At 38.2% G+C, this 15,124-nt stretch overlaps 1 protein-coding gene across 1 annotated transcript; it reads right to left on the bottom strand.

Moving 5' to 3' along the window:
- Positions 1-5,430: 5,430 nt before the first annotated feature.
- On the bottom strand, positions 5,431-9,219 carry LOC113359678 (formin-like protein 6). Its single transcript, XM_026603271.1, has 4 exons — positions 7,781-9,219; positions 7,494-7,693; positions 6,846-7,087; positions 5,431-6,647 (listed from the first exon to the last, which is right to left on the bottom strand). Exons 1-4 carry the CDS (start codon positions 9,217-9,219, stop codon positions 5,850-5,852), a joined length of 2,679 nt encoding a protein of 892 aa, XP_026459056.1. The 3' UTR covers positions 5,431-5,849.
- Positions 9,220-15,124: the final 5,905 nt, after the last annotated feature.

Below are 15,124 nucleotides of genomic sequence, written 5' to 3'. Positions count from 1 at the left end.
CAACTCCATCAAGTTTGTGCCGAAGAAGGTTAATAATGCAGCACATTCTCTAGCTGCTTGTGCGTTCACTCACAAAGTCCAAGCTAAATGGACTGGATCTAATATCCCTAATGATGTTGTTACTCTCTGTTTTGTAACAACTTAGTTATATCTTTGTTTTTCCCTACCAAAAAAAAAGACGAGGTTACATTCTTGGAGATAGATTTTTTCTCTCCCTATTTTTAAGAAAAAATAAATTGAGATGTCTTATTTGTGTTGCCACGTAGGAAACACACACAATGACCATTGGAGAAGCTCTAACATTTTGACTTTTCATGTTCATAATAAGGAGAAAAAAACCAAGGTGACCATATGTTGAGAGTTACAACAACTCCACCCATATGTTGAGAGTTACAACAACTCCATTTTCCCCAAAAGTGATACAAAAACCCCAAATCTTTTATAAAGTTTAAATTAGATCATTTAATTTGTTTAATAATTCCATAACAGCCCTCCCGTTATTTTTCGTTTTCTCCATACGAGACTTATCCTCTCCCCGTATCTCTCTCACACCACCACACCACCACAACACCTCCCCTTCTCTTCTTCCTCTACCACCAGCAAAACCCCAATCATCTCCCGATCGTTCACCAAAAATCTTTCCTTCTCTTCTTCCTCTACCACCACCAACAGCAGCACCGTCCCTTCTCTTCTTCCTCTACCACCACCAACACCTCCCCTTCTCTTTGTAGTTATGTAGAACCTAGGGTTTCAAATCGCTTGAAATAGAAGAAGAAAAAAAGGATATTGGATGATGATCTGCTTGAATCACAATCTCCTGAGGTTAATTCACCAGACATATCTATGATTTTTTGTCTTTCCATTATCATTTTCTTTATTTCTAAAAATTGATTCGTGATTTGTTAGATAAGGGTTTTGATTCATTTTTGGATATATGAGTTTATTACTGAATTCAGGTTCTCTTATACTAAGAAGTTGAATTGATTTTGATTTTGATGAAATGAGATTTCATATTTACTGACTTACTATTCTAGGGTTTTGAATTACATTTTTTTGTTGTTATGTAAGATAATAATGATGAAAGAAAAATTTAACTGGGAACATGCAATTTCATATCTTTGTATTTTATTTGTGTTGATTAATTAGGTTCTTTTAGATTAAAGTTTAGATTCCTTTCTTTGTCATTTATTTTCGTGTTTGATTTTGATAAAATGGTAAGTACCCTATTTATTTTTAATCCATTTTATGCACTACTCGGTCCAAGTAGAATCGATTAATTTGCTTGAGAAATCCACAAATTAATGGTGGTAGTCAAGTAATGGGAAGCAGGGTTGATGCAGTAGCTTTTGTTGTTGTTTATAAGAACAACTGTAGGTCAAAATATTGGCAGATTATAGGTGTTGTAGATTTATTAGGTAATACACTAATAATCCTTATACGATATTAGATTAAATAACTAGAAGGGAATTTTTTTAGTACTTAGTATGCTGATACAACCATTAGGTATCTTGTTAGTTTTTCGAATGAATTGTAAAGAAATTGTTACCTACTGTATGTAAGAGCAAAAGAGTTTTGTAGTGTTTATATGGGAAAGATAAACTTACTACCTTATATCAAATCCTAGTTATGGGTAGTGGTGTTGGGTGGTAATGATGATTCAACTATAAATTGAATTATGGACAATGCACTGACTCTTTGTTAATATACAATGATGTTTAGGGAGACACTTTAAAGGAATTGGATCATAATTATAAATTGTTTATTGTCGTTTTATGTTTATGCCATGGATCGTTAATTTTTTTGGTTAGGCTTTTCTATGAATGTTATCGAATTTGCTTTGGCATGTGATGTTAGCAATATGCGCCAACTGAATCTGGGCTTACTTTCACCACTGTGTTGAAAAAATTGGAGTATATGATCCTGATTGGATGCCTTATAGCCTCTGGTATAGGCAGTGAAGGAGCAAATGAGGCCTTATCACCTAGGTGTGTTGAATGTGCATGCTATTTGGTACATAACTTTCTTTGTTTCCTGATGTTGGTTGTTTCTGCCTGTTAATTGAGATGTTTGTGTGATTAGCATGTCTACTTGCTCTGCAACAGTAAATGTTAAATAATTTGCCACTTTGTTTGAAGCTGTCACCTCTGCAGCATTTGCACGAAACCAATTATGGTTTCATCTTATTTATGATGAAACCAAAATTGGTTTCATCGTATTTATGATTCATCTATTTTTTATCGACGAAACCAATTTGTTGGTGATATAATACTATTTTTTTGTTGAAACCAGTTTTGGTTTCATCTAATATGTGATTTTTTTCATATTTTATGTCGACGAAACCAATCTTGTTGGTGTTACTGTAATTTATGTTGACTTTTGGTTGCTTCTAGTTTTGTTTCACTTTTTTTTCCGACTTTTTGTTGACGAAACCAATATTATTGGTGATACGATAATTTTATGTTGAGACGAGCTTTGGTTTCATTTTTTATTTAATTTTTTCCGACGAAACGAATATAGTTGGTGATACAATAATTTATGTTGAAACGAGTTTCGGTTCCATGTAATTTTATTGCACTTTTTTATAGTTTTTATGGACGAAACCAATCTTGTTGGTGATACGAGAATTTTATGTTGAAACAAATTTTGGTTTCATGTTTCATATTTGTCGACAAAACCAAATTGTAGTTTATTGTTGGAACCAATTTTGGTTTCAACATATTTTTTCATTTTGATAAGATATGAAAAGTACTTGATAAGATCCTTTCAGAGACCAAAAAGCAGGGGTCAAGGGTACTAATCATTTTTCAGGTATCGGATTTATATAATATGATTAATACAAATCGACTCTTGTTGTGTTCTTATTGTGCATTCTAATGTCTATGATGTGGCAGTCAACTGTTGGCTCTAATGGAATCTCTTTTTGGGACGTCCTGGATGATGTTGTGCGTCAGAGACGCGGTGAAGATTCAGATTCCTACGAACGTGTTGATTGTGGATTGATCATGCCAGATTCGAAATTTTCATCAGTTACTTAGATGGGGTGCTTCCTATTTGTTCAGACTATTGGTTGAGTTTCATAGCTCATCTTCATCCTCCGGTTCTAGCTTCTCTTCTGAACATTTGGTGACAAAATTATTTGGTGATGATTCTTCAATGGTTGTGAAAGTTAATCGAACTGGAAGGACATATTCCAGAGATATTTCTTTACCTGGTGAGCTGGAGATGCAGTCAGGTTATGAAGATCCGTCTCATGTCTTTTGGAAAAAAATACTGAATAGGAAGACCCCAAGGTGGAGATATTGCATGTTGCATCCTCACCTCAGAGCATCCGTAAACGAGATCAATATTTCCAAGGCTCATTGGAAAATGAGAATTTTGACAGTGATGATGTCACGAAGAAGAGAAAAAAGGTTCTCACTGGTACCATTGCTGCAATAGAATCTGAAACTCCAGATTTTGATTGCTCCAAAAAAGTTGACGGTGGTGGTAAGTTTCATCTTATTGTGTTTATTTTATGATGAAACCAAATTTTGCTTTCACTTGATATTTTTCTAGTTTATTCGGCCTGACTTGGAAGTCGACGTGTTTGGTTTCACCATTGAAGTTTGTGTTGGTGAAATGACAATATGTGGAAAAATGATGAAACCAATTTCGGTTTCATCTCGTTTTGGTGAAGCCAATTTTGGTTTCAATCATTTTTTTCTGTTTGGTTTCATCATTTTGTTTTCTCATTTTATTGAATATTGATCAATGAAATTCATTTTTTGTGGCGGTGGCGGCTGGTTGGTGGTGGTGGTTGGAGATAATAGTGGTGTTGCTCGGCGACGGTGGTGGTCGGCATCGATGGTGGTTGGTGGTGGCGCTGTGGTGGTGGCGTGGTGGTGGTGGTGGTAATGCGATGGTGGTTGGCGGTGGCGGTTGTGGTGCGATGGTGGTCGGAGGCGGCGATTTTGGCGCGGTGGTGGTTGGCGACGGCGGTGATGGTGGTGGCACAGTGGTGATTGGCGGTGGTGGTGGCACGATGGTGGTTGGCGGTGGTGGTGGTGGCGCGGTGGTGCTTGGTGGTGGTTGGCGGCGGCGGTTGTGGCGCGGTGGTGGTTAACGGTAGTGGGCGGTGGTTGGTGGTGGCGGTGGTGGTGGCGGCGCGGTGGTGGGTGGCGGCGGCGGTGGTGGTTAAGCGGTGGTGTTGGTAGCGCGGTGGTGGTGGCTCGATGGTGGTTGGCAGTGGTGACGGTGACGTGGCGGTGGTGGCGCTGCTGGTGGTGGTTGACAACGATCGGTGGTGGTGGTCGGCGGTATTGCTAATTGCTTGTGGTGCGTTGTTATTGGTGGTGATAATTTAATAAAAATTAAAGATGGGGTTGACTTTCGTTTTCATTGGGATGATTTAAACTAGAAAGGTAATATAGACAGTTTATGTTAAATGGGGTTTTTGTAAACAATTTGTTTTGTTGAAGTTTTTGTGCATGGATAGTGACACCTTTGGAGCCCAGCTTGTCGCTAGGCTGCCAACCAAAAGCTCCGTCTAATAATGATTTAGAAATTATTTAACTATAAAATAATAATATATTATATTATCGATAATATATTAGTCAATTTACTTTTATTTATTTTTTTACCAAAGGATAGTGACACGTTTGGTGTTGTAACTCGGGGACTATGTCATGTTTCCTACTTTTTTCGGGCAAAGCGGTGAACTTCACCGTTAATTTTGAGTTTTAGCGGAGAGAGATAAAACCGAAGTAACGAGGAAAGAACTCCCTGGGAATAGAAGTGGAACCAGTGAACTGTGAGCTGGGATGACGAAAAGAACTCAACTAATCTGTGCAGGTCAGAATGAAGAAACTCAACTCTCGATTATGTATGAATTTCATTTCTGCATTTCTTTTTCAAGCCATCTTCTGTTGGAAAACCAAAAATCATTTTGCCCGGAAACCCTAGGATTCTACAGAATCAGTTCTATGTATGGTTGAGCTTTTGAGTAATTTGAATTTCATCGGATTTTACAACATTTGATTACAAACACCTCTGTTTGTTTGAAATTTCAAGTGGTGTAGAATGACATAAGAGAGTGCAGTTGTATTGAGTTATGACCTAAATTTTATCAGGATTAATACGATGATGTTCACAACTAGATCCATACATATAGTGTTTTTTCTTTTTTTAACACCATTTTGGGTTAGTACTGTGAGAAATGAGCACGGATAAGTCATAAGTGATAACTACATAGAAAACACAGAATCTAATGAACACAGGAATGGTGAGGTGGTAATGACTAACGTGAACTACTACACTAGAGAGCAAACAAGCCAGGGAAGAGATTCAATGTTTCTCTTTTTTTTTTTTTTTGAATGGCTTACAACAACGTTTTATTTACTTAATATACAAAAAAAAGTACATGTTTGTGTTCCAGCTATAAGAGATTTAAGGTTCCTGAAGAAACTATATTAGCATTGTTAACTCGCACTAGAAATTACATACATACTTCTACAATTTCTACAAGACTACAACTTAGGATCACTTATACTTCGGAAATGTTGTCGCTGGGGTTTTAGAATCCTGAAAAGTCATTTTTTTGAAGATAATCCTTCATGGATTATTCGATCTTCCGCTGACGATGTCCAGTCGTCTGTCATTTTATTCCAGAAGCCATGTTTGTGTAGTTTCCAAACTAATGCGTATATCAGAATCTTCGTCTTCACTAGGAGTTCCTTGTAGATACGTCTATTCCGTTGGCTTGCCCAGAAAAGATATTAGGCTCGTGTATGGGGTCTTTGACAAGTAATTTTGTATGGAAATTTGGAACTGTAATAATCATTCATGTGGCTTTCCAGAATCTTCATGGAACTCTATGGAGATGAGCTGTCATCATCTGAACTTTCTACTTGTCTTCTGTGAAATCTATTTAGAATTGGTAGTGAAATATTAGAGGGCATGCGGAACGAACTAGCAGACCCAACCATTACTTTATCGTGCATTGTACCTACTTCCCTGCACACCCGATCTAATATTGCAAGGAAATCTCTGACAATCACGAAGATTCTAAAAGGATGAGCGCCTTCCTTTGTTGTGTCACCATGGAAATACTCCGTTACCTCCTTTACATGTGATGATGCTCTTTTCTCATAGGCCTTAACTCTAAGTATTTCTTGCTCAGCTTCGAAAAGAAACACTTTCATTGCCTCAAAAAATTTCCTCCCTTTTGCATCTGATTTCTCATATTGCATAACCGACCTGATTTTGTTGAGCCCCATTTCAAGTTTGGACACGTAGCTGCTTAGAACATCTGAGTCCATTCCTGCTGCTTTCTTGACATCGCCAAGATCTTTGCTCAGCCCTGCCACAACCTGTAAACCTTGTTTCCTGAAGTCATCTTCCTTCTGTTGTGGGTGAGATTTGTTAGGAACCATCTCAGGTGTAGGATCAGAACCTGCACCTTCGGATCTGGTAATCTCTTGGACCACAAAATGGAGCAATGTGGTTTTTCCATCTACTCCTTTTATGTCCACTAGTTTTAGAAGTGTATCAAGTTTAAAAGATTTTGCATCTCCTCTGTTGGTGCCCACATTCATCCTGTTTCCTGTTCGGAGAACTGCTTCAAGAAGTTTCATGAACAACCTACTGTTTTTTAGCTCTTCACATGCTACCTGTAAAATGTGAAGGATCATGGATTTCGTTAGTTGATCAGAAGCCTAGTGATAAACTAGTGATAGAATTTCGTAACCTTATAGCATTCTGCGTCAATTCCGCTTGAATTTGCGAGTATCAGAGAAATCCAATAAGATATTGCACAGGTATTTGTTGAAAATGTAACACACATCAATTAGAAGTCGGTGGAAACGTACCTCTAGGGTTTCAAAAGACTTGGTCAAATATTTTACTTCTGTTTCAAAATTGGCTCTGTACACCATGGCGTCTACTCTTTTAAAGGCAAATGGTATTTCTAATACAGCCTTGAGGAATTGTTCTGCAGATCCTAATCTTGTCACATCACCGTTGTAGTCCCTCAGTTTTAGTTCTTCCTCTTTGGTTGGAGCCATCTTTACCAATGTTTCAAGAAGCTCAGAACCCAAGCCTTCAGGATTACCTAAATCACCAATAATTGTACTTGTTATGTGCAGTCGGAAAAAAAACAGGATAACACTGACACTGAGTATTATTGTTTCTAACACTTGTCTTTGTGGTGATTGACATCCTTGATATCTTGGCCTATCATACTGAATGTGTAGTGTCCATTTAAGTTGGCATGTCAAACTTCAGTTTGTGGAATAAGCATTTTTCTATTTAACTTAATTGGGGCTAAACCTTTGCTTCTGGTTCATGTTAGATACCCTTGGACTTATCAAAAAAAAATCATGTTAGATACCCTTCAGATAATTTTAAAAAGAAAGAGATGATCTCATTGCGATTGTTGTTCTTCTTTTTGCTAACATTCAATGGTATTATTGATCATACATCTTTAATAGATATGGGAAAAAAATATGAACACTCACCATCTAAAAGTGCTTCTGATACCTCGTCTCGGGTTACATTTAATGCCCTTAGTAGTATAGCTATATTCTGTGATTTCTTTGGATCCAATACCCTGTTCTCAGCTTCGACAGGAGGGAGAACTGATTTCCTAGTTGTGTCTTTCTCAAATCCGCTTGTTTGATTGCAGCCAAAAAGTGTCTCAATCATATCCTCGTTCAATCTGAAAATAAAGGTCAAGGAATGTATGAATTATCATCATGCAATCAGCGAATTTACGGCTTATTATCATACATGGCAGACTACTTACTGAAAAGAGCTTGATTTCATTTGATCCCAAACCGTTGCTTTATCTGAACTTGCTCGGACCTTATCCCAGTGTAAAGGTTTTAACCTGGGTTTACCTCCATCTTTCTCGTCTATCGAATTAGGTGGTTCTGAACTGCTTGGTTGTATCGGTTCTACAGCGGGTATCGGTATTTCTGCACAATTATTCCCATTCGGGGTAAACATAGTTTGGGATCTGTGCAATTCTTGAACTGACATAGGCTTAGTGCTCGTCCATAAAGATCTTACTTTCAATGGAGTTATTGGCACTGGTGGAGGTGGCGGCGGCGGTGGTGGTGGCAGTGGTGCTACTGGAACATTAGCTGCTCGTGATGCTGTTCCATTTAATGAGTGAGCAAGAACTAAATTTGGTGGTGGAGAAGGTGGTGACCGAGATTTCGCTCTCCTCTTGGATGGCGATGGAGTCTTTGGTTGATCATATAATTCACGTGCTTGATGTGCTGGTGGCGGCGGCAGTCGTGGTGAGTATGAAGATGGTACAATGGCGAGCTTTACATCAGGAGAAGAATTTGAAAGACGTGATCTTGGAGGTGATCTTCGTGACTGTGGGGTCGATCCAGTTCTATTAGTTGGTCCTTTGGCATCACTAGTTCGAGAGAGAATCATGTAATCATTGTTCCCCACGGCTGACACCTGAGGGTTGTTAAGTGGGTCCTCATCAGAAGATGATATCGCAGAAGCAGAAGTTCTCCGTGAAGCTCCATTCCAAATGGGTGTTGGAGAAGTTCTACCGACTGTTCTACTTAATGGTGGTAATGGCTGTAGATCAGGACTTGGACGGTGAAGCTCTGAGTTACGTAGAGAATTTAGCTTGTGATAAGGAGATTTGCTTTCTTCATTTGCTTCACCGCTATTTCTCCTATTTGAAGTAGACTCCACTGCTGCAATATACTGAAGATCAGAAACAGCAGGGGGGAAAGATTCCTGTGGGAACTGCTGGGAATGTCTACCAACAAGTTCCTTTGATTCGGCTGAATGTGAATCCCGATATCGGTACAAGAAGAATCCCAATGCAGAAAGCATTCCCAGCGTAACCAACGCCACAGATACCGCAATTGCAACTTTTTTGGTTTGTTTTGGGGGTTGAGTTGCAATTGGAACCGCAGTAGAGACATCAGCAGTATCAGGAGGAGTTGGTGGTATTGGTTGGTTTTGATCTAGAGCTGGTCCAGCTGGAACTTCTGGAAGGAAAGGATGCTCTGGGTTATCATCTGAATATTCTGGCGGAGGTTCAATTGGAGAAGGTGGAGGTATATAGTTATCAACTGGAAATAATGGTTGGTGTAGAATCCTCCTATGAACATCAACTATACCACTATTTCGGGTGACAACTATCCCTCTTGAAAGGTCTATAACAGAAAACAGAAATAAAATGTGTAGAAGTTGAAAAAGCGCTTTCATGGTTGTTTTGGTCTCCCTCTCTTTCTCTCTATTGATTTTTCATTATGGGTTTATTTCCCAATTCTGATTACTGTCCTTCAGGTAAGAGGAAGCCTCCAATGGCAGCAAGATATGGATTCTCTGCTGATTCAGCAATAACAGCATTTGTAAGTCTCTAGTTTTTTCCTTCAATTATTCTTTGGATTATTGTTTTTCTTTCTTGTTGAGAAGAATTTTTCTGTCATTGGACTGTTAAGTGAGTCACTATTGAAAGTTGCTTTAGTGGTGGGCCGGTAATCGATGGCTATAATTTCATCAATCAGACTGCTTTTTGTGGTTATGTCTGAAAATGAAATTTGATAGTGAGACAGTCCAGAAAAGTGTGAAATGGTCCACGTTATAGGCGGTGGAGATCAATTTCTGTTCCCCTGTAAAAGAATCTACTTTAGTTTTTGCTTAAACAAGTAATTTCTTTTTTGTTGCGGTTTTTTTAGTTAATTAAATACTACTGTGTTTTTTGTAATGGTTACAGATTGTAGAAGGAATCAAAATGATGATAATCAAGTTGTCTTGATTCTCTTGAATTAATCACCTTACAGCAGGAAAAAAATAATTAAGGAAAAATGTTTTTTTGTTGTTGTGGTGTGGCTGACCAAATAATACTTTCTGAAATCTTAAGATTCTCCTTTAGTTTAGAAATGTAAGTAGTGTTTAACGTTCCTCAGGCCGATTTTGTTTGTTGTTGGCCAAGAAGTTCCCCTGGATTAGAGTGATGATACAAGTTTAGGAAAATGAGAACCAGCCCAGTTGGATGCAATGGAATCAAATTTTGGTTGTTTCTGTTTATTATTTTCACTAGGTTGCACATGCATGTTTAATACGTTATTTTTGTCGAGGTAAATGTTGAAAACTAAGAAATTTGTCTCCACTGATATGCCTAGCAAATCCCAAGTTTATGTTGGTATTGCGGAACAACTTTCCGGTTTCTTCACTTTTGCTTTTGCTGAGACCGTTCGTTAGTGTGGAAACTGGAAAGTAATAAATTTTCTGGTAAAGATGCCTATTATAGAAAGGTAAGTTCTACAAAGACAAGGTAAAAGATTTTCGTATTTGTTTATATCAATTTATTTTCAGTTTGAAGGCAAAAGATTGAACTTGTAAACCTTGGGGATGGGCAAAAGTACTGTTTAACATGGAAGAATGTCTGGTTTGTGTATTTACTTTGCCTTCTCCTCCTCTCTGGTTTCACACGTTGAAATGGCATTTACTTTCTTCTTTAATATTCATTCTTTTTGCTTGCTTTATTTTCGCTCTACTCAATACCCAATTACCCACCACAAGTAACGCATCCATCTAATTCTATCACTCACTCTTATCTGATTGATCTTTTTGTCTAGCAAGAGCAAAAGCTATGAATTTTATAGATGGAGTCTTATACATTCTTCTATCAGTTGCAAGTCGGTATATGGACTTCCTTAAACAGTGATTTGTTGGAAATTGCTCATATCAACGAGAAATAAGTCTTGTTTGGACCCTTGAAACCATAATAGTCATTATATTGGCTTATACAGCTAATGCTTATACATGGAAGACTATTTTTTCTTCCTCCACACATTGTGGTTTCGGTTTAAATTTATACTCTGTAAGAGCAAGCACTGTGACAACAAGATAGTAGAGACCGAAGCTGCAAGGGTGAGGGGAGTGCTAGTGGATCTCATATATGAATAGGAGTAAAGGCTAGACTATATGAGCAGTCTGATCTTAAACACCTCTCGCGGGTGTGTGGCTCAGACCACCAAAGGGTGTGCAAAGGACGGATGCGGATTAGGATTACCCATGTCCAATCCGTCAAAGTTGTGGATATGGAAAATCCAACCGTATCTGGCCCAATCACCCGAGGATTTGACATCCGCGAATCAACGGGTGATACGTGCCGGATGCGGATTAACCACTGATTTAATTTAAAAAGAAAAAAAAAACAGGTATTTCCGATTACGATTTAAACCCATTGTTCGGCACCGCAACACCACCAAACAGGATAGCAGGATACCGTGCACCAGAGGCAGTGGAAGAGAAGAATGGCAGCTGAAGTATTTGATGTTGAGTTGATGAGATATCATAATATTGAAGAGGAAATGGTGCAGTTATTGCAAATTGCAATGGCTTGTGTGTCGACGGTACCTGATTCTAGACTTGGGATAAAAAGTTTGAGAAAGTTGAGAAGAGTTAGGTTTGAGAAAGATAAAGTGACTGTGATGCCGTTGATTCTGATGATCAAATGGGTTCCTATGACACATTTCAGAAGTCAAGACAAGGAAGAATCGATGCGAGTCTCTCTAAGAAGAGATTTGAGCTGTGTTTGAACTCTTGTTAGCAGTGAAGGAGTTGGGACCTTCTGCCATTAAAATTGATAAGGAATCGAAGAGATTAACAAGTATTTTTTTAGTTCTGAAATGATTAGAATTAGTTTGGTATCGCTGCGGCTTTTATAAAAGCACTTTTCGCTGTACGTTGTTGTGCTGTGTTGTAGGAAAAAAACAGTCAGACGTTTGGTAAAATATTAATTATATTTAAAGCTGATTAAAAAAGTAATCAAAATGTGTTTGGTAAAATATCAGATTCAACCATTGTTGTTGTGGAAAATGACAAAAACAGACATATTTCTGAAAATAGTTTTATTCAATTTTATTGGGTTTAAAAATAATTACAAGGGGTTAGTCCACGAGTGAGTTTGGGGGAGTTTAATGTATATTTTGAATCTTGGGGATTTTGAGGGAGTGTAAGAGAGTGTGAGGAGTTTGAGAGAGTTTGGTGTTTTGAGTGTGGGGAGTTTGAGAGACTCTCCAGAAATCTCTACTTTTTTGAGAGATTTGGAGTGAGGAAAAAATACACTATAAACTCCCTAGAACTCCCCCAAAAACACCAACTCTCTAGCATTCTAATTTTAACGACTAACAGGGAGTTTGAGAGTTTCTTTCAAACTCCCCCACGACTAACAGGGTTTTCTAGGGAGTTCGGGAGACTCTTCTAAACTCTCCCACGACTAACAGAGATTTCGAGAGACTCCTTTGAACTCCCCCACGACTAACAGGAAAAAACCAAACTACACCCAACTCCCCCAACTCCCTTGAGGACTAACACCCTGTTAGTTTTTTTATTATTAAATATAAATATATAAAATATTAAATTTACTAATTTTATTATTTAAAATCTCTAAATAAATAATGAGTCAAGCTCATTTTCAGTATGAACCGAAGACGGGAGCCGAGCAACAAGCTGTGCTCCAATCCCTTTTTGAATAACTACCCCTAGCCTATGGAAAAGGAAATCTCCCACTTTGACATTCGCATCATGACTAGCCATGTAATTTCTCAATCTCTTCAAGAAATCTATAGTATCTCCACCCAACTCTCCCAAGGTAGTGAAAGCAAGAACCCCAAAGCCAAGCCCCTGAGCAGTGCACTTTTATAGATATTTGTTGTGCTTTGGAGTGACAGCCTTACTAATAGCCTGATCGGGCACAAAAGTGCGTACCCCGCCACCAGTAAAGGGGGAAACACCTGTTACATCCAAACAAACGTCACAACCATTATCCCGATTATGAACCAAAATATCAACCGGTCTTAAAGCTAGACCAGTATCGGAAAGAAGGCCTAAGCAATGTAGTTAATATCGGATATCGGTTCATCTTGGCCGGGACCGATACACTGGTACGATTTTATATCGGGGATATTATCGTTGAAATATCGGTTCTAGATTTAGAGACTATAATTTTATATTAAACATTTCTCCACACATTTTCGGATAAGATATAATAGATAACATCAATTTTATCAAAAAAACAAAAGAGTAACTTTAGTAGACTTGCTTCGAGAGCTACATGCACCTCTACTACCACCCGGAAGACTTTCTTCACCAAAATTACCCTTAAACTTTATAGAAAACGACCAATACCGTCTCATATCAGGAAATATAGGAAAATTTCGTATCAACCGATATGGCGGATATTTGACCGAAACGGCCGATATTCGACCGATACGGCCGATATTATCGGGCGAATATCGTATCCCCGATATCCTTCTTATCGTATCGTTCTGGGCCGATATCCGAAATATCCCCGACATATCGGCCGATACGGCCGATATTGACTACATTGGGCCTAAGTCAACCTCTTTCTTAGCTGGTACGCCCGCACGATAACACATGTCAGCAAAAGTGTCACGCACAAGATCATACCTAAACTTAAGACCAATTTCATGAGAACAACGCAAGGCATGGTCGCCGACAATATCCATTTCCCTATCACAGTTGGAGCATAATTGGGATAATTTCATGAGACCAATTTACTAATTGTTACTATTATTATGATTGTTAAAAATAAATTATTTTACTTAACCACTTTTTAATATATATATATATATATATATATATATATATATATATATATATATATATATATATATATATATATATATATATATATGTAACTTTCAAACAAAAAATCAAAATAAAATTAAGTAATTTTAATATTTGTTTTTTTTTACAAGTTAAATGAAATGGTATCATAAAATAGTTTGAAAATAAAATATAATAATATTTAAAGAATAAAATATAAGAAATAAAAAATTGATTATATATATATTTAAGGATAATTTGTGTTATTTACAAAATAAAATAGGGACAAAAGGATAAATCAAGCATTAAATTTTGGTGGGACCAAAGCTTATGCTTTTGTAGCTTTTAGAAGCTCCTCCTCCCGAGCTTTTAAAAATTGAGAAATTTGAGAAGTGCTTTGGGTAAAAAGCACTTTGATTTTTTTATACAAAACACCAATTTCAAAAATTATTGACATTGTTGATGGTGATTTTTAGTCCAGGGTTAAAATTGTAAAACCTCGCATTTAATAGGCCGTCACTCTACAAAGAGACAGGGCTATGTAAAAGTGATGAGTGTTCAACCTCTCCACTGGCGCATTTATTGAGCAACTCAATATATCCGCATGAAATTTATCCAGAATGGTGCATGTAGCAACAATCCCAGATATTCTATAAATTTCGGCACCTTGCTTGTATTATTCAATTAATACAAGTTTCTTTGAATGCTTTCTGTGCTATGTTCCTCGGCTGAACCCTTAATATTGATATGGCATGACAATTTGTGTTCACTCGCAGCAGCGTAGCACGAATTTCCAAGTATCAAGGTTAAGGTCCTTGCATAAAAGTACTCAATCGGAAAGCATACTGCTCTCTGGAAATAAACTTAAAGAACTCTGTGTCAACACATAGAATTCAATCAATTTTGTGATAATTCACAAGATTAAGATATTACCCTGACTAATTTGCAAAAATTAGGGTTTTGCGCCCTGCGCAGTATATTAGACCTCGTCGGTCGAAATTAAGCCCAGGCGAACTAGGAAATTAATCCGCCGTGGATTAGTAGGTGCAAAATCCTACCCAAAATCAGAAAGCAAGGAATAAAAGGAGCCGCGGAATAAGAGCAGCAACAAAGGGAGGTGTGGCCATAGGCCAGCCGGCGCCATTTTCAAGTGGCCACACCCTATGTTGCCCGACCGGCCCCTGTTTCCAGTCGACCAATCAGGTCACCTTAAACTCGCCACACGCACATGAGTTGTGGCTGGGCCCATACTTGCTTTCCCATCGACCAATCAGGTCGCTTTAAATCCGCCACGCGCGGTGGAAGTGTGGCCACGCCCATGCTTGACCGGCCCCCCTCTTTTCTATTGACCAATCAGGTCGCTCCAAACCTGCCACCGTGTTAAAAAAGGAAAATGACGCCAGATGGTTACAAGGCTTTCCAAAAACCGCGCCAACATGCTAATGACATGCCAAACGTGCCATTCCGCTCCAACGTGCTAGTGGCATGCCAAACATGCCATGTCACGCCAATATACTAATTGGAATGCCAA

This window comes from Papaver somniferum, chromosome 3 (assembly GCF_003573695.1).
Source record: "Papaver somniferum cultivar HN1 chromosome 3, ASM357369v1, whole genome shotgun sequence".
In the NCBI taxonomy this organism is placed as follows: domain Eukaryota; kingdom Viridiplantae; phylum Streptophyta; class Magnoliopsida; order Ranunculales; family Papaveraceae; genus Papaver; species Papaver somniferum.
This window is presented reverse-complemented; position numbering and strand designations above follow the sequence as displayed.

Excerpts from the sequence above, each read along its gene's own strand:
- LOC113359678 (XM_026603271.1), bottom strand. The coding sequence starts at position 9,219 with ATGAAAGCGCTTTTTCAACTTCTACACATTTTATTTCTGTTTTCTGTT. Across the intron at positions 7,694-7,780 it reads ATGAAATCAAGCTCTTTTCA|ATTGAACGAGGATATGATTG; the intron begins GTAAGTAGTCTG and ends CTTTATTTTCAG. Across the intron at positions 7,088-7,493 it reads ATCAGAAGCACTTTTAGATG|GTAATCCTGAAGGCTTGGGT; the intron begins GTGAGTGTTCAT and ends TTGGTGATTTAG.